The 18,934-nt window shown below is 37.0% G+C and overlaps 1 protein-coding gene across 1 annotated transcript in view; it reads left to right on the top strand.

The window, feature by feature from the left end:
- The window catches only part of capn1 (calpain 1), a 43,673-nt gene continuing 24,739 nt past the window's right edge, over nt 1–18,934 (top strand). The window contains exons 1-3 of the mRNA XM_007236091.4: nt 1–144; nt 9,760–10,213; nt 14,545–14,614. Of these exons, the coding sequence (XP_007236153.2) occupies nt 9,962–10,213; nt 14,545–14,614 (322 nt within the window). The 5' untranslated portion in view covers nt 1–144; nt 9,760–9,961. The remainder of the gene's footprint in view (nt 145–9,759; nt 10,214–14,544; nt 14,615–18,934) is intronic.

The raw sequence follows: 18,934 nt of genomic DNA, 5'->3' as shown, positions 1-18,934 counted from the left end.
ACAGGTGGGTTCAGCGTTGTTTCTGATGGTAGCAAATCTTTAGGAAGGTCCTCTGCCCTCAGTACAGATGGGGGCATGAACCAGCGCTGAACATTTCTATACAAAAACGCCTTTAATTCACCGAAGTGCTCCGAGGAAAGGCAGGTAAGCAGTTTATCTAACAGTGTCCGTGTTTTTATGGGAAGTTTGTGGACAGGGAGTCTGGTTTAGCGTGTTTTCAGTGAGAGCGTGCTGATTAGCTGCTCTGAAAGTAATGCTGCAGCTAACCTAACCTAAACTAACATAGTGTTTTTTTGCTTTCTGAGCTGGATATAGTAAATATAGGCTTATTTATTGGCGTGTTTTGGTCCTTTTATCTATTAACATGAGTTTTCTGAAGCTAATCTTATGTTTGTTTGTTAAGCTAGTTATTGTTTAGACTAGAGCTTTTTAAGTGTAGAGTTGTAATAATAATAATAATAATAATATTTTTGTTTGTTATGGATTTTTTGTTTTGTTTTAATAAGCTATGCAGCTTTTTATCCAGTCTAAAAACTTGCACATCTTTAAGAGCTTTATCTCTGTTTAAATGTGTTTTTTTTTTTTTTTTGAGCGTGAGCTCTTGTGGTCTCTATAAAGGAAGTGAAGAAAACACTGCCTCTGTTTTGAGCATGTCTTTAACTCAGGCCCTGCCACATCCATGCCGCCTTTATCTCTGCCCGGCAGGCCTGACTCTCAGAGATATGGACATTTAAACACCGTATGAAACCGCTGTAATGCTGCCAGAGCAGACAAATACTATATTAGTGTATTAGTGGCCTGATTGGCCTCAACACAATACAATAAACACATTAGTCAAGGCACCACCCTTCTCCTGTACATGCTTCAGTGCCCCACAGTTGCAACATGACCTCTTTACACACTGTTTATCTCTTTATATATTGGTTTATCTCTCTATATATCTGTTTATCTCTCTATAAATATATTTTAATTTCATAGTTTTCAGGATTGGTAGGAAGTACGCCTATGTGGTGTTTCCTTATGAACTAGCTAACCTGGAACAGTTGGTGTCAGTGTATGTAAAAGGTGTAGAGGAACTCCTGCCTTTACCTCATACTCTCTAATCTTATTGCTGGGGAGTTCCCTCAGTTTAAGAATCAGTTTTCTCAATTTAACAATCCATTCCATAACGTTACATTTATTAAATCATTGTCTCACTTTATATGGAATTGATTTAGGTATACTTAAGGAACAGTTTATTTAAATGAGTAAACTGATTTCTTAAATAGAAGTAATGATTAATAAAATGTCAGGATCTGTCAACTCCTTAAAATTATGTTTCCTGCTTGATATTTTCAGCCATTACTCATTGCACATTATTACAAAAGAATGTGACCTCCTCATTAGGGGATTAGAGAATTTGCTTTAGGCCATGTTACATTTAGAATATTGAACATTTGAACAATTAGGGATAAGGAAGCTTCATGCTGGTCCAGGGGATTAAACTGGTTACAATAAAATAGCTAATTAAGTAGGTAAATATGCTTGGTTACCCAAATAATAATGTCATTCCATAAAGTCAGACCTCCCCCTTAAACCTTTAGGTCATTTGCTGCAAATAAATAGTATATTTATTGTTATTGTGATATAAGTTTTAACAGACCTATTAAAAGAACTGCTACAATATCGCAAATAACAGCAAATCCAAATAGTATTACCTGCATGCAGCCGCAGAGGGATGTTTTAGTGCAGTACAGACTGTGCTCGTGTGACATAACAAGGCTGGAGGTAGAGTGGGGTCTATAATGAACACACACACACCACACTACATCTTAGCCTGGAAAAAAATAATGCAGCTACCAAGGGTGGGCGATATGGCTCTAAAATAATATCACAATATTTCATGGTATTTTCACGATAATGATACTTTTGGCGATATGTCAAAACACTGAATTAGAAAAATTATTTACAATTTTATTACTGCATGCAATATGATATGGCTAACTGAGATATAAAAAAAAAGAATTTTATCAGATTTGTTACAGAATGATTCAGAATGTCATGATACTAATAATGCACTCCAAATATCTCCATATATCCAGGATTAAAGTTATATGATCTGTCTCTAGTAGATAAATAATGGGAAATGAGAACAGTGTAAATTTTTCTTTTGGTAAAAACGGCAAAAAAGTAGTACTCTGTTGTGATAATTAGGGGTGAGTGATATGGCACGATATTTCAGGGTATAATATCGTTCACGATATTCAAACTTTTTGCGATATTATCACGTACGATACGATATGGCACACCCCTAGCAGCTACGCCAAGTACCAAAACTTAAACTAATATAGGATCTTTATTTGTCGTGCTTCACATCAATAATCTTATATCCAATAGCATTAGCATGCAATACGTTTTTCCCTTACTGTACACCATAATTTTTCAAATTCCAAAAGACTGCAAATGTCAGTAGTTAAGATGTAAACAAAAGAAAAAAGATTGGTTCATTGTAGTACAATGGTACAGTAAAGTATTTGTATAGCAGTGGTAATAAGAAGCACAGGGGTTGCAATAAATAAAACACAAACAATAAAACATTTAAACTGTGAACATGAGTTTTCTGAGCTTTTATAATATAGGGTTAATCAGATCTGTCAACCCTGCTTTCTAATAAAGTCAATAGGTTTCATTGTCATTACATCTGAAAACAAGTGCACAGTGCAATGGAATTACGATCATTTAGATATTCATGTACATAACCAACATTCCTGTAATGTGCCAGTATTGGCAGCTGTCCCTGTTTTCACACCACTTCTCACACTTTCATGCCATTGCTGCCCCATGACCATGTGTTTGTGTGTAACACATTGACTTTGGTACAGCAAACTTCAGTAGAAGTACTACTAAACTTAACAGTAAACTACACTGATTTTCAAATTCCAAATGTCTGATGTTTATTTATAGCGATTGTGATGAGAAGCAGGGGTGGTAATGTCTAGGTAAGTATTGCAGGTATCATCACCCACCCCCCTCTTGTCACAGGCCTGGTACCCTCAAGGGTATGTTCTAGTACCTTTAGTTAAGGGACATGTTTGTACTTTATTCCTTTGCAGTTGTTTTTTTCCTACTTTAAAATGATACAGTTGGACCTGAAGGGTCCTGTTGTACCTTTTGAGAGTACCTTTTTGTACTTTGGGTAACACAGATATACCCGAACCTTTTTTTGACCATGTAGCCACTATTTTGCCCTGGATTGGATGTGAGCTCTAAGCTGCAGCAATATTTTTAATTGTAGATCCATAAGATCCATCCTGGAGACACCCCAACTCCTAATTCCTAGTATCTTCATTCACAACAGTTTCTAGTATGTAATCTCCACCATGAGCATGCAGTTCTGTAGTGATATTAGTCCTATTCTGAATTTTCTATGTAATGGGAATTCTCCATTCAATATGATGTGTAATCCTAGACTGTGGACTGTGTCCCTAGTGTTAAGACTTTCTGAAAGAGTAGAATCTGTTCCTTAATTCCCTTTTAATACCCCTGATTGTAGTAAGTAACACTAAATGAGCAGGTGACTTCATAGAGGTCTATCTATTGTAGCTTGTCACATACTCTACTGACCACACCCAGAAGTAAACAAGAAGTTTAAACATTAAACCCAGGAAACCTGATACAATCTCACTGCAGCACAGATTGCTGTGTGTGGGTGGTTTGTGTTTTATTTAGAGATATAAGCTGCTGGATCAGTTGTCCACATAATTTGTAATTAATGCTTCTAGTGTTGCATTAATTGTGATAAACACAGATATCAGGTATCAGGTTCTCATTCACTCGTTCAGTGTGCTGTAAATAAGACACTGCATACGTGCCTGTGTACTTCATAGAGACCTATAGAGGGCTAAACTATGATCGGACTGCTCTCACTTTAGTCTTAATTTAGCTGATGGGTTTTATTTCACACAGTGTCTAGACAGAAACAGTAGGTGTGTGACAATAACCAGTTCATTTTAGATGATATACTGTTTCAGGAAAATGTCATAAGCTATAATATTGTCATTTAAAGAAACTTTGTGCCAATTTTATGTGTGTCTTCCTATAGAGATTAAATGTAGCTCGTCAGACAGAGTTTTTAAACAGGTTTAAGGAGATGGTTGTCTAGAAATGACTTAAAGCAAGTGGAGCATTAGATGTTTGTAAAATATTGAGAGTACTAAACATGCGACATCATTTGAAATGCCAGCTTGTTGTCTGTCATACACTTCCTGGTCAAAAATGGAAAGAAGGCTACCTGAATATACTGAATATAGACCAGGTTATTCCATCAATGGATTTTTTCTCCCCTGACGGTACGGCCATATTCCAAGATGACAATGCCAGGATTCATGGAGCTGGAATTGTGAAAGAGTGATTCAGGGAGCATGAGATCATCATTTTCACACAGGGATTGAGAGAGTTCAGACCTTAACCCCATTGAAACTCTTTGGGATGTGGAGAAGGCTTTTTTGCGTAAGATCTTGGTGAAAAATTAGTGCAAAACTGAACTGAAATAAATCTTGTAACATTGCAGAAGCTTATCAAAACAGTGACACAGTGAAGGCGTACCGCAATCAAAGCTAAAGGCGCTCCAACCAAATATTAGTGTGTGTGACCTTTTTTTTTGGCCAGGCAGTGTAATACAGGCCAGTGAAATGCAGCACATCTGTAGAGACTGCCGTGCACTACTGCTTTTAAAGCCTTGATTGAGAGGATAACTAAGTGTATCTTTGGCTAAGAGCATCATGTTTGATGGAGGACTGTTCTGTAATAAATTGTTTTCCGTTAGATCAGCCTGTCACTCCAGATCTCCTGCAGTAAGTGCATTTGAGGCTTGTGGTCTAGACCTGCTGTTCACATCCGACCAATGAGATCGGCATGATAGAGGGGTATAACAGGAAGCAGAGAAAGAGAAAGCAAGACTGAGTAAAAAAGGAGGAGGAAAAAAAAGAATATCAAACAAGGGCTGTGAATTACAGTCAGCGGGAATTAGGTAGTAGCCAAACCTCAGCAAGCTGGTGGTTATCTGCTTCTCATGCAAAGTCGTTCTGCGGACACACTCTTTACACCAAGAGTAAGACTCTCACAGACAAGCACTCAAACACACACTGCTCTATCCATATTTTGACTGTTCACTGCAGTAAGTTTCCACATGAGCTGTAAAGCACCACACCCTCTCAGCTGCTTCAGCTGTTTGGCATTGTGTGTGAGTGTGAGCGAGAGTGTGAGTGTGTGTGAGGGAGGGTAGCTGCTCAGCACAGTTTACACAGTGACTAATCAGGCCAAAGCACAGGTCTGGGGTTTCACAAGCCTGAAGTGGACAAGGAGAAAGGGAGGGAGGTGTAGAAAACAGGTTTGACCTGTAGACAAAAAAAAAAAATCTTTTTCCTAGAATAATAATCCACACATTCTGTTCCCACCCTTTGTGGATTTTTTAAATTTTTATTTTTATGGAACATCTCTATCTATATTTACTGCATCTGAAGTAGACTGGCATTTCCATGATCTCAGGAAATCATAAAAACAATGGGCCTCATTCACCAATACTTTCTACTAGTTTTCTGAGGGTGCTTTATAGAGGTGAACCAATCAGTGTTTTTGGGACTGGTTGTGATCGTCTTTATTGATTGTTTGATCACTGATTCTGATCCAGGGTAGGGCTGGATGCCACATTGACCTTTGAAGGGAAAAGTGGTAATGCGTTATCATGCAGGGCTTCTTTAATCAACCACCTAAACAAAAACTATAGGGTGGGAATCCAAACCATCTCTCGATAAGATATAATCACAATACTGTAAAGAGCTTAGCAATAAACTGCATGAAGTTCAGCCATTGTTAAGACGGACAATCTACAAGCACATTTCAAGATCAAATCAGAAAATCTTTTTGGAAAAAACCCACCAAGTTCTTATTGCATCTCTGTCTGGATATATAAAACCAAGTGTATGAGTCAAATAGCCAAATATGTGCTGAAGTGGCAATAAAACCCCAATAACCCAACAACTCACAATACTCATAATATATCACAAGACAGATTTCCATGTAACTTAATGAAATCTGTGTTACTGAAGAAGAAATTATGAATTTATTGGTGTCATTTTCACAGAATTTCACAACCAATATTCTTCACTGCAGGTTTACCCTATTCATTTGATTCATGCCAAATGTGTATGTTTTTAGAGTGCTTATGATTCAGTAAAAATATTAATACTTGTACGCATGCACCCGTAGAGCACTTAGTAAGAGACATTTTGTAAATTCCTTCATCTAGAGGGCACATTATTCATATTTTATTGCTAGAAGTAGCACACTAATGGGCACTTTTCGGTAAAGGGGCAATTGCCCTTGACCCACCCATCACTAGTGTCTGCCAGTGTTTAGAATCCGGACCAAAGAACATACATTTTCAGACCAAAAGAGCGGATTTCAATCCAGATCAACTGAACCATTATTTAGACTTTTGAGCCAACTGCAGGCTTTCAGTTGAGGCAGATTAAACAATAGAAAAACCAAAGGAACAGGTGTTGTGCCAAAATCCAAACTCCCCTCCACATGCAGGTGCAGTACACAGCAATATGAGTACAACAGATTAAATGCTTCCTGCATTTACTGTAACTGTAGAATAAACCCTTATTTATAAACTGAAATTAAAAGAGACTGTTGCACTCTGAGGAAGTTCGGTAGTTCCGATCACATTCAAATATTTATGATAAACTGATATCGTCATTTTCGTGACAGGCCTATCTGGGATACTAGTATATCCAGTAACCTTGTGTCTAAAATTGGATGATGGAAAAGATTTTTTGCACACTCATTGTACAGACCAGATGGCCTTTTATACATATACCCAGAAGGCAAAGGCTGTTAGAAGGAGAAAGGTAATGAAATTTAGAAGAATCAAGAACCTGTGCTTGATTTTTTGCCCAACTGGCCATTGTTGCTGTGTTCCTGTGAGCCTTTTGTCCCAACCCTTATTTACTACTGGTATGTAGCTGCTTGGGTTTATGGTTTATTGCTACATTGTTACTCATTTTACAGTCATAGACTACCGGGCATGAGGGTGAGGATTTTCATGGTGAGAAATCTTTTTATTTCTGTTAAAGGAAAATCAAGCTTAGAGTTCCTTATAGGAGCAAAATACAAACTACAGAATGGCCTCATGATAACCTAGCTCTCATTATGATATATTGTTTCAGAAATAATTGTGTTAAAGCACTATTTTCATTATAACGCCCTATCTAGATGGGATTAGTTTCTCTGGGGGTCCTGGGGTAATTTTCCCTTTAATTGGGGGGTCCTCTATGATTTTATTCTTCTCTGAGAAAATTACAGGCTGAATTATCTACTGTTTTTCGCTGAACTCTGTGGTCGTAAAGTAATTTTAGTTCTGTCTGGATCCACATGAGTTTCGTCACCTCATGTTTAATAAAATAGCTATTTATCTACTGCCACACACCATAATTACACTTTGGGTGCACGTTTCCACGGAGATCCATGTTGTGACAACAGCGAGTGGAAATGGAGGAGCTACTGAACGTGATGTCATGTGACCAAGAAAGCCAAAAACTCACTGGTCCTTCTGTTTTTTCAATTGCTGTCTGGATACAAGTGTTTAATCACTAAGTAGAAGTGTGAAATAATTTTAACAGATCAATAATTTTAACCGTCGCCCTGAGAAACTAATCCCGACCGGATAGGGCTAAAGACCATTTTATGTCTCTGATATAATGATGGAAATATTATGGCATACTAGTGCATCCACACATTACAGAATATTGTGTGAACAAAGCACTTTTGACTTTTTAAGTAAAGTACAGACACCAGATTGGAACAAAAACATTTAAAAAGAAAGTCTACATACCTACATACCAGAAACTAGTATTTATATAGTGTTCTGTCCGTATATTGTATGACTAGTTGATAATGTAATTATATTGAGAGGTCTGTGCCTTCTGTTTTGTCCTTTTTACCCAGTATAGATGAATATAAAATCCTTTCTGGCATGATTTGCGTGAATATAAGAAAAGGCCTATGCAAATGATCTATGCAAATTTTACACAATAAGCCCTGAGGCAGATTTTGAATGTAAAGTTGTCTGTGTATCCAGTACAGACACAAAGCTTCATTTATAAGCTGTGTTTTCTTTGATGTAAGTTGGTATCAGTTGGGAGTATATAGTATATATTTTTGCCTTTTCTTTATTTGATTTAGGACCTGTCAACGTGTAGGCATTTTTTTTTTCTAAATATAGTTTTTTGTTTTTGGTCCATATGAGGAGAGAAAGCCAACAGAACATGGTTCCAGTAGGTTCAAGTTTATCTGATCCAGATAGTCTTATTCTGTTGACAGTAAATGTCTACAGGGAGTATATAATCGTATTATCAGTCTTTTGGTAAAGGTTAATTGAAAATGTTCCATGAATTACCTTTGTTATACCCCTGAGTTTTACTTTTTTTTCTAAATTGTAAGATTTAGAATAATTTATTTAGAAATACCATTTGCAGTGTTCAGTATTGACTTCATTGACCACACGTCTAGTCAAAGTTATACATACAGCACTTTCTCAATTTTTTTATAGTTTACCACAAGTGAACCCATTTTCCTTACATCTCACGCCAATCTCAACCAGTTACTGAGACAAAGAATCCTGCCTACATTCTCAATGTAGAGTTTATAGGTATGTGAAGGCTGCAGCTTAGATTCAATGCAGAAGCATAAATTAGCCTTCAGAATTCAATGCTGCCCTTTCCTTTCGGACTGTATTAACTACAAGTGAGAAAACGTGCCACTAAAGAGGCCTGGCAGAGATGCTTTATTTACATTTATAGTGACCGGAACTCCAAGAACGGCAATTAATCAGTGATTAATACATTTTTATTGCATTCTTTTTTTTTTCCCCTGAATAATTTGATTAATCTAAATGAATTTGTTAATTTGACTGATATAATTATTACATTATACAAGTCTTGGTTAGTTATTGTTGTTTACAAAATAGACAAAACTTTGGACAAAGCTTTTTTGTTTGTTTTTACTGAATGTTTGAAACATTTGTAGTGTTTTGCCATATTGCCAAGTAGGGCTGCGGCGATTAGTCGATATCATCGACATTGTTGATCATTTAAATTTGTCGACTACAAATTTCATTGTCGACTAATCGTTAATTTATAACAGTACTGCATTCCACAAAGTGCTGGGAACAGAATCACAGAAATACAGTTTACACTCAACTTAGTCTGTCTCTCCAAAAGTGCCCAAAACACAACATTTTACATTTTTACTCACTAAATAGCACTACTTTCCATGTTTAAAACAACATGTAGACATTCAAATGGCTTTTAAATCTCTTGTCCAGCTGTTTCTATTGTTTTTAGAGATGGAGGTCATGGCAGAAATAATCTCTGACTAATCGACTAGTCAAAAGAATAATCAGCAGATTAGTTGACTAGAAAATTAATAATTAGTTGCAGCTCTATATATATTATCACAAAACTATTTTGATGATATTTAAGAGCCATATTGTCCACTCATAACTTTAGGTAGTAGTTGGCTTGGTGGAGACATTATTTTATTTATTTATTTTTTAGAATTTTTGTATTACTGGATTGATGATCTTATTGAGATGAACAAATTTATGTATAAATATGATCTGGATCAGCATATAATTGATTTAAAAATACATTGTGTGTGACAGTCCCTGTCCCAACTTAGCTCTAACACTTTCTCTTTCTCTTTTCTTTTCTTCAGGGACTTTTGGGAAGAGACTACACTTTCTGCCCCATGAGTCAACGTTTACAGTCACTCCCACTCACTCATTCAGCGCTGGTGGATTTACATGCCCTAATTAGCCCCTGGGCCACTTGAATCTTTATTGGCTTAGCTTTGACCCTCCCCCTTGTTGTGGGCTGTTAACTCTGTGTTGCCGGGCAGACCGACGCTGTGGGGAAACATGGAGCCCATTTACGCTACAGGGATGGCGGCTAAGCTGCGCAGTCAGTGGGACCGGGACGAAGGCTTGGGGCAGAACCACAATGCCATCAAGTTTCTGGGGCAGGACTATGAGATGCTGAAGGCGCGGTGCCTGCAGAGCAGGTCCCTGTTTGAGGACAGTTTGTTCCCGGCCTCTTCCTCCTCCCTGGGTTTTAATGAGCTGGGGCCACGCTCCTCCAAGACACAAGGTGTACAGTGGAAGAGACCACCGGTGAGAGACCAGTCAATATTAAACACACTCGCACGTTTTCCAACATATCACACAAAAACCCTCAAAGGAAAAAAATTGTGAAAAATCACAGCTATACAGTTTTATGTGAAAAAAAGAACACCCCATGAAAATCTTGATATGAACATTTAGAGCTTCATTTAAACAATAATGAGAAAACGAGGTAATATTAAACTTAAGAAATGTATTCCCTTGTCAAAAATGTACATCTATCTGTACCTTTAGTTTGATTTACACATTTCCCCACAAGAGGGCAAAAGAAAATTGATTAAAAAAAAGTGTTTATGCGCACCATTTGAAAATCAGTGAGATACACCCAGTTTATGTACTTGAAAAGGCTGATTTGTTGAGCTTAATTTCACCCTTATCCTTAAGTGTGTGTTAGATATAATGAGATTTATTCATAAAAATAATTAGGGTACTGTTGTGTTTTAAATTAGGCAGTAAACACTGCATTTTCAATGCTGTTAGTACCCAAAGCTAGTCTGTTTAATGTCATTTCTACAAAGTGCACCATGATGTACATTACAATCACAGAAGCACATTGATGTATAGTAAACACTGGTGCAAAAAGCATAAATTCAGTTTTACACTGTAGCTTTTTGTGCAACTTTTTCCCAACTTTTAGATCTGAAATCTGTTTTCATGACTCAGTTCCATGATTCCACACTTGATCTCTGCATCTTTGAATGTGGAGGTGTCCAAAACATTTAATTTCTATTAAAAAAATATATTAATTATATTTTACAAATAATTTAGAAAAGATGTTTTTAGTTTTATTATATTACCTCTATCTCCTAATATTGCTCAAATGAGGATCAGATGTCTGTATGTTTAAATGTGTTGTATGCCTGTGATGTGATTAATAGCCATGAAGAGTAAAGCTCTATTTTTACCTCTGACTTTTACAGAGCTTGCTGCCTTTTTCAGCTTCATTACTTTTTCATGATCTACCCAAAACACTGTTTTATCACATCCTGACTCGACAGCTTCACATTGCATTTCCTTTGTTATTTCCTTTTTTTTTATCTCTCTCACTTTCTCTGTCTCTCTCCTGCCTTCATGTTTCAGTCTATCCTGTTTTAAATCTCCTTTCTTTTTCCAGTTTTACACACCATTAAACCCTGTGAGCTTCAGCAGTCTGGGCTTTTGCTCTGTTCTACTGCTGCTCTTTAACCCAATGCTTTGACCCGCTTTTCCATGACTGTGCAGTTTCCCAATCCCCAGACCACAAACTGGCCGGCAGCCACTCTGCTCTGTCTCTGCCCCCAACACGGCATAGTGTTATAGGGAACCCTGACTGTTATAGCCTTTAAATAGTGCCTGTATTATTCAAATGTGATGTATAAACCACTCTCTAAGGCTTAGTTTATTAGGAAAAACATAAAAATTGGCGAATCATGCTAAAAGTAGGAGTTTTCACAAGTATCAGAGCAGAGTTGATAGCAACAATTGAATTATAAAATACAAAAATATTGCAAAATAATAATAATAATGGATAGTTTGGCAAACAACTTGTAATAATATTGAAGGCCTCAGCAAACTTCTTGCAGAGACGTTTGCCTGACTTTGGCAATCCATGTGACGTAATGGTGAAAAACAGAACAACCACAGGCTGCGCTCACTCTGTAATTCATGGTAGCTTTGTGAACTCTGGGAATGAAAATGTTACACAATAAAGTCTATGAATAGTCTTTAAAACTAAGGTGACTCATAAAACAAACATGGATGACTTTGGATAAAAAGCAGCGGTAATTGCATGTCCTTCCAATACATCACACATTCCCATCGATAGAATTTAGATAATTGTCGTATAGCAAACATAAAATGTCACACCATCACAAGCAGCCTATGTGACAGTCCACACATGACTGCAGAATGTATATGAGCTCATAAGCTTACAAAGGAAGCTTCTAAACTTGTAATGTGCTTTTGGCTGTGTGCATTACTTGCAAATTGATTTAGCAGTGAATTTAAAAGCTATTACATATATTAGTTAATTGGATTTATTTGCTATACAGATTTTATAGTGGAATATTAGTCTTCTTTTCTGTGCATTTTCAGTGCACAACTTATTTTCTTTGCATTTTTTGCAGTCTGAAAGCTCTGCATCTTTTTGTTATTTCAGCCATTTCTCTTTTTTTCTCATTTATTTGGAATTTGGGAGAAATGTTGTCCGTAGTTTATAGAATAAAAAAAACAATGTTCATTTTACTCAAACATATACAAGGGTTGTACAATGAAACTGAAACACCTGTCATTTTAGTGTGGGAGGTTTCATGGATAAATTGGAGCAGCCTGGTGGCCAATCTTCATTAATTGCACATTATTGCACCAGTAAGAGCAGAGTGTGAAGGTTCAATTAGCAGAGTAAGAGCACAGTTTTACTCAAAGTATTGCAATGCACACAACAATATGGGTGACATACCAGAGTTCAAAAGAGGACAAATTGTTGGTGCACGTCTTGCTGGCGCATCTGTGACCAAGACAGCAAGTCAAGTGATGTATCAAGAGCCACATTTCCAGGGTAATGTCAGCATACCACCAAGAAGGACCAACCACATCCAGCAGGATTAACTGTGGACGCTGTAAGAGAAAGCTGTCTGAAAGGGATGTTCGGGTGCTAAACCAGATTGTATCCAAAAAACACAAAACCACGGCTGATCAAATTACTGCAGAATTTAATATGAACCTCAACTCTCCTGTTTCCACCAGATCTTTCAGTCACCACAATAAATTATTGTGGTCTAAAACCACCCTGTATTTATAAATAGCAAAATCAGACAAACTGATTCAGAAACTAAAGTGGCCATTAACTTGATCTTTATCCAGATCTTTTTTTATTAAAAAATTATTCATATCAGCCAAAATAATTCTATCTATTCTGGCTGTAATTGTGTATTTATTCTGTTTGCACCTCCCCAAAGTTTTCGCATGCTTTTTATAGCTCATCACTGCTGCAGTGCCTGAGAGCTCCAGTCTCTGAGGAGTTCATGTCATCGTGTCTCCATATGAGCCTGTGTTTAAATGATGTTGCCATGGGCGAGTGTGGGAAAGAGAAGGCAGCGTGTGTTGTGGGGCATGCTGGGGTACAGTCGTATCCCTGAAGTGATTTGTGTGGAATTAAACGCACAGGGATGGGCCTCATTACTGAGATCAGTGATGCTGCAGAAGCACAGAGCTTAATATGGTGATAGGTGGGCCAGCTTCCAGTAAAAAAAAGCCATGCGCTGTGACTGTGGACTTAACACTAACACTTTTTGAGGAGGAACACCAAGCTGATTCTTTTGCTCAGTGGGTGTATTGGCTGTAGTTTTCTGCAACTGAAACTGAAATATTGAGGCTTTGTACTAAAATTGAGAGAAAGATGCTTTGCAAGTAACAATTCCCTCATGTAGCCTTATGTAGCTTTATATTTAAAGTATTTAAAACATTTCATGAATATTGCTAAATGCAAGCATGTTCTCCTGGACATTTAATTGTAATGAGTTTGTTTTTTTCACATATTGCTTTTTTATTTTTAAATAGCTTTAAAGGGCTTCTTAAAGGGACACTTAACCTCCTGATTGTTGCTGACTAACCTTCACCTCAGCTCAAATTTCAAAAAGCCTCAAAAAATGGGAGGTGTAGTTTAGGGAGGGGCACTGGGTGATGTATGGGTTTAGAGGCAGAACAGGAGGGAGAGCTAATTGGCTGAGCTGCAGCAGCAAAGGTGTGCCTCTGATAACAGTGAAATGCAGATGGTTGGGCGGTATTATTGATTGTCTGATCTGCAAATTGTATTGTGTCTGCATACCAAAGTACATGGACACATAATCCTCACCTATAGCACAGCTGAACCTGAGAGGGTGCTGCAGAGGCAGAAATGACGACAATAAAAGTTATTTTTAAAGGTTAGGAAATGTTTATAAAAAGTTGTATTAGGACTGGTATGTTTCATTGCTTGAAAAGAACATATTTTAGCTTTAAATGTGGTTTAGGGTTTAATGGCTCTTTTAAGAAAATATCTTTGTCTTTGTCTTAAGACAAAGTTTCTTTTTTCGGTACTTGTACTTGCTTTTAAAGCTCTAAATCTGTGGTGTCCAATATCCTCTGCCATGGGTTTGTGTGGCTGCAGGTTTTCATTTCAGCCAAGCAGATTTAAACCATTGGAATCAAGTGTGCTGCTGCTTGTTTAGAATAAAACAAGCACACCCCTGGTCTAAAGTGTTGAGAACTTGTGTATGTTAACCTATGTCTGTTTAGGGTTGCTTAAATTGCAAGACAATTAACTTTTTATTCTAATATATATGAATATATGTGTGTTTTTACAGGAGATCTGCTCACGTCCCCAGTTCATCGTGGATGGAGCCACTCGTACAGATATCTGTCAGGGAGCTCTGGGTGAGTTTAATCAGCTGCCTTTTAGGGGTCTTCTCCTTTTTGAGGCTCATTTGTATTTAATTTATACTTCACATTGTAACCTTCACTGTTCACATACTTATATGCATGCTGTTTGTTGCAATGGAGGCTAAGCAATACACCCACAAGAAGACGAGAGGACAGAGCGTGGAGTAGGTTAAGGAAATGTATTTATTACAAAAAGCACAAAATGCATTGTTTTTCCTCACTAACAAGCGGAATACATGTCAAAATGCAAAACCAATATTACATTACATTTCACTGCACTTGATTTCTTTATTGAAAAACAATACACAAGAATTTACATTTTCAAAATCTAATGCTAAATTTGTGTCAGAATTGCGCTTAAAATGCAATCAGCTCTGAACTGCATTGTATGTTGCAGTTTAAAAACAAATCACAATGTAAAAGATTGCATTTCGTCTAGAAGTAAATCTATAGATTCACTTAAGTTGACTCTACACTAAACTCAAAGCATCTGAACACCACACAGATAACATGATAATTCACAAAATATCAGCGGAGTTTAAATGTGTCGCAGGTTTTAAATGCCTTATTTTCTTTTTATTTTGTCAGTGCCAGTTTAAAACTAAGCTTTGTTGAAGAAAGGATTCTAAAAGTTACAATATGTTCTCACTATTTACAATGCTGTGGTATTTTTAGTTGCATTTTAACCCAAATGAGAATTTTAGGTGAAACTAAAATAAAGCTAAACCTTGTTTGAACCATTTTTTGTCATCTGTAATTAGACTTCTAGTAGGGGAAAATTTGAATACATTAAAAAAGATTTGCAAACTTAATAGGTTAGTAGATAAAAAAAAAGTCAAGGAAACTTGGTAAATTACCTGTATATCTAAATCATTTTTCATTAAGAACTTTTTTGCTTCTCGTTTCTTCTCCACCCCAGATGAACAAAGGCAGTCTGACTATGCAAACACATCTCCCTGGCCTTTGTAAAGCCGTGCTGTGATTTACTCAGAACACACAGCCTCATTTATAATGAACGCTCTGCTCCCATGGAGTGGCAGTGTGTGTAAATACACGCTACACTTCACACATAATCCACAGCAGCTTTACAGCTCAGTGCTTCTGCATCTGAAGACCAACTTCTGAAGTTAGCTGTTGTTGTTTGTTCCACTTTTTAGCTGGCTAGGATTAAATTTAACTTAAGCGTGTCTGGATAAAATTGCAGTCTCATTATGTGCTAAAGTAGCGTGGCCATATCTTGTCGTGGCCATATCTTGTCAGGGACACACTGACTCCCTCCTTGGTTTGCATTAAGTTGGCTGGGGGGCTTCAAGTAGGCCTAAATTTTAGGAAATATTTCTATACCCCAAAAAAGTGAACATAAGGAGTGAACAAAAAAAAATAGACTCCATTTGCGTTCTGTTAAATTCACATCAAATATTTTATCGATTTAATTGTATTTTTATATTGTCATTATTATTATTATTGTTTTGGTAAATTAGTACATGTGACTCCACCCTCAGCTCAAATTTGAAAAAAAAAAAAAAAAAAGAGTAGCTTGGGAGGGGCACTGGGTGATGTATGGGTTTAGGGGCGTGGAAGGAGGGCAGGTGGTGAAACGCAGATGGTTGGACATCACCAGGGGTGGTCTTATTGATTGACTACTTTGCATATTGTGATAATTCTCATCATCCTCGCCTATAGTGCAGTTGAATCTGTGAGGGCACTGCAGAGGCAGAAATTACCACAGTAAAAGTGTTTATTAAAGGTTAGAAAAGCAGGACTGGAATGTTTTATTACTTTAGTGGAACACATTTCAGCTATTAATGAAAAAATATATGGTTTAGGGTTTAGTGTGTCTTTAATGTACTAATGCAGTTGCGTGTTTAGTTCGTGGTATTTAATGGTAGATTTAAAATGTGGGGTTAACATGTATCTAAAAAAGAAATTCTAGGTACTAGAATATGTATTGTAGTTGATGGATCGTCATTATATTACATTGGGGTACTGTGGTAGTTTTCTGCATTGTTACATTTCTAGTTTCAAATATCCATTCATTCGTAAAGTTTCTTCTTTTATTCTCCCATTTGGTCAACTGAGAGCGTGTGAGAGCATTTTAATATCTAAAAATCAAAATGAAAAGTATCCATCAGTTTCTTTCTTGAACAGAATATAAAATAATACAGAAAATCCTAAAGGAAATCCTACAGATTCTCCTGATATCACTCACTCTGTACGTTTCTTCTTCAGGAAAGTGATCCACCCTTCTTCTTTATATGGAAGTGTGCTTTCTTACTGAACTTAGCTCATCCTGTTTGAAGGGTGTTCTGGTATGTAAACTGTTCTGACATGTTAACTCTGAGTGAAGGGGGGAATGCTAAGAGTGCAGATTTATTAGACTGAGAGGAATCAGTCAGCAGCACACTCACACCCACCATCAGTTCAGCTAGTTTACAAAGTAGTGACCTATTAGTATCCATTAGTGTCAACACTGTAACACAACCCTGGGTCTACAAAATAGTAACCTACTGGTAACTAAATAGGGCAGGGGTTCCCAAACTTTTGCAACATGCTGCCAACTTTAACTACCACAAAAAACTACAACTCTGTGTCCGATGTGAAAATTTAATTGATCACTTAAATCTGAATAAAGCACATAAATCAGTGCAGCCTCATCAAATCAAACTGACTGATAGGCTTGGATTGGCTCGTGATGAGTAAAATAGTTAAAAGTAGTAAGAATTAAATGTTTCACTCAGACTTACATTAATACTGATGTAATAGCTTGCTAATCCATCAGCTAGCTTCATCAATCATGTGACTGTACTATGGTAGAGCTTAAACTTAATATGTTTTATTTTTACAAAAAGTACTCAAATAATATTGGTCAGATCTAGGACTATTACAAATTATCTTTTGCTTGAACAGAACAGTATATTTCACCAGAAATTATTGCGAAATATAATGAAAGTCCTTTTAAGGCAGTTTTATGTCATGGATATTGGGACTGCATCGATTAGTCGATATAATCGAAAATGTTGATTATTTATTTAAATTTGTCGACTAATCAATAGTGTCTCCAAAAGTTCCCAAACACAACAAAATTACATGTTTAATCACAAAATATCAGTAATTTCCATGTTAAAACACTATCTAGACATCTATGTAAATGCCTATTGCTGTTGTTTTTAGTCAGATAAGTCTACTACCATAATAATCATTATTTGCAGCCCTAATATAGATATTGCTTAGATAAATTGCATACAAATGCAGTCACTCCATTATTTTATTTTATTTTTTATTTGCAATAACCTTTTTTTTATTTAAAACAATATTTAGACATTTGGAATTACCGTATTTTTCGGGCTATAAGGCGCACTTAAAATACTTATTTTTTCCCAAAAATAGTCATTGCGCCTTATAATGCAGTGCGCCTTGTGTATGGATTTTGCTTGTGTTTACTGACCTCGATTTTTATGTGGTACACGGCGCTCTGTTGTGCAGAATTCCTCACCCACGCCAGAAAAAGATCCCCCTCTTGGGCTAGTGCGCGGTTACCTTTGACTGCCGTACTGCCTCTCGGCTGTGGTTCCGTGGCCAGAACAAGGTGCCGGTAAACTTTCCTTTCCACCCGTTCTGGGGTAATAGCACAAACTGTTTCTTTTTAGCGCCCACTTCTAAGTAAAGTTAACCTCTTAACACGCGCTGGCCCACCGGCGGGCCAGAAATATTTAATATTTCATAACTGGCTGTGTTTCTGAATAGTTATGAACAGTTACAGGTTCAATATAGACATCCAATATACCATTTTAAAGCTTAGAATCTCTGCTTTTGAGCTATTTAGCCTATTTAGCGGAATATCCTTTCAGAAAATAAACATTTAGGGCGAAATATGCCTTGGTTATGATTTTAATAATTCATAACTCTCATATTTGCATTTATCGTTCGTCCATATTTCATCGAATGCGGTCATGTCATACACCATTCGAACCGTCTGGCTCTCCGGATTCCAGAACTGTGCTTTTACTGTAGGATGTATGTTTCATGAATTAGAGCTGCGTCAGAGCGCATGTTTCCAGTAATAAAAGGCTCTCCTTTTGTCCTGGGGTAACCTCCGGTCACTGCCGCCACCCCCCGAACACACACCCGCGCTCAGCCACAGGTCCTACCTTCAAAACGCGTCCAGACTAAAGAGAATCCATCAATCCAGTCTCCTGTAATCCACAGTTATATCCAAACAGCGCTGGAAATCACTTCATCCAGAAATGAAACTTATCCAATCTTTATCTCTGTTTTAAAACCGTTTTATTCACCGAATTCGGCACAACACGCTAT

The sequence above is a fragment of the Astyanax mexicanus genome, chromosome 8, assembly GCF_023375975.1.
Source record: "Astyanax mexicanus isolate ESR-SI-001 chromosome 8, AstMex3_surface, whole genome shotgun sequence".
Lineage (NCBI taxonomy): Eukaryota > Metazoa > Chordata > Actinopteri > Characiformes > Acestrorhamphidae > Astyanax > Astyanax mexicanus.
The sequence above is the reverse complement of the archived record's forward strand: the minus strand, read 5'-3'. Positions and strand labels throughout refer to the sequence as shown.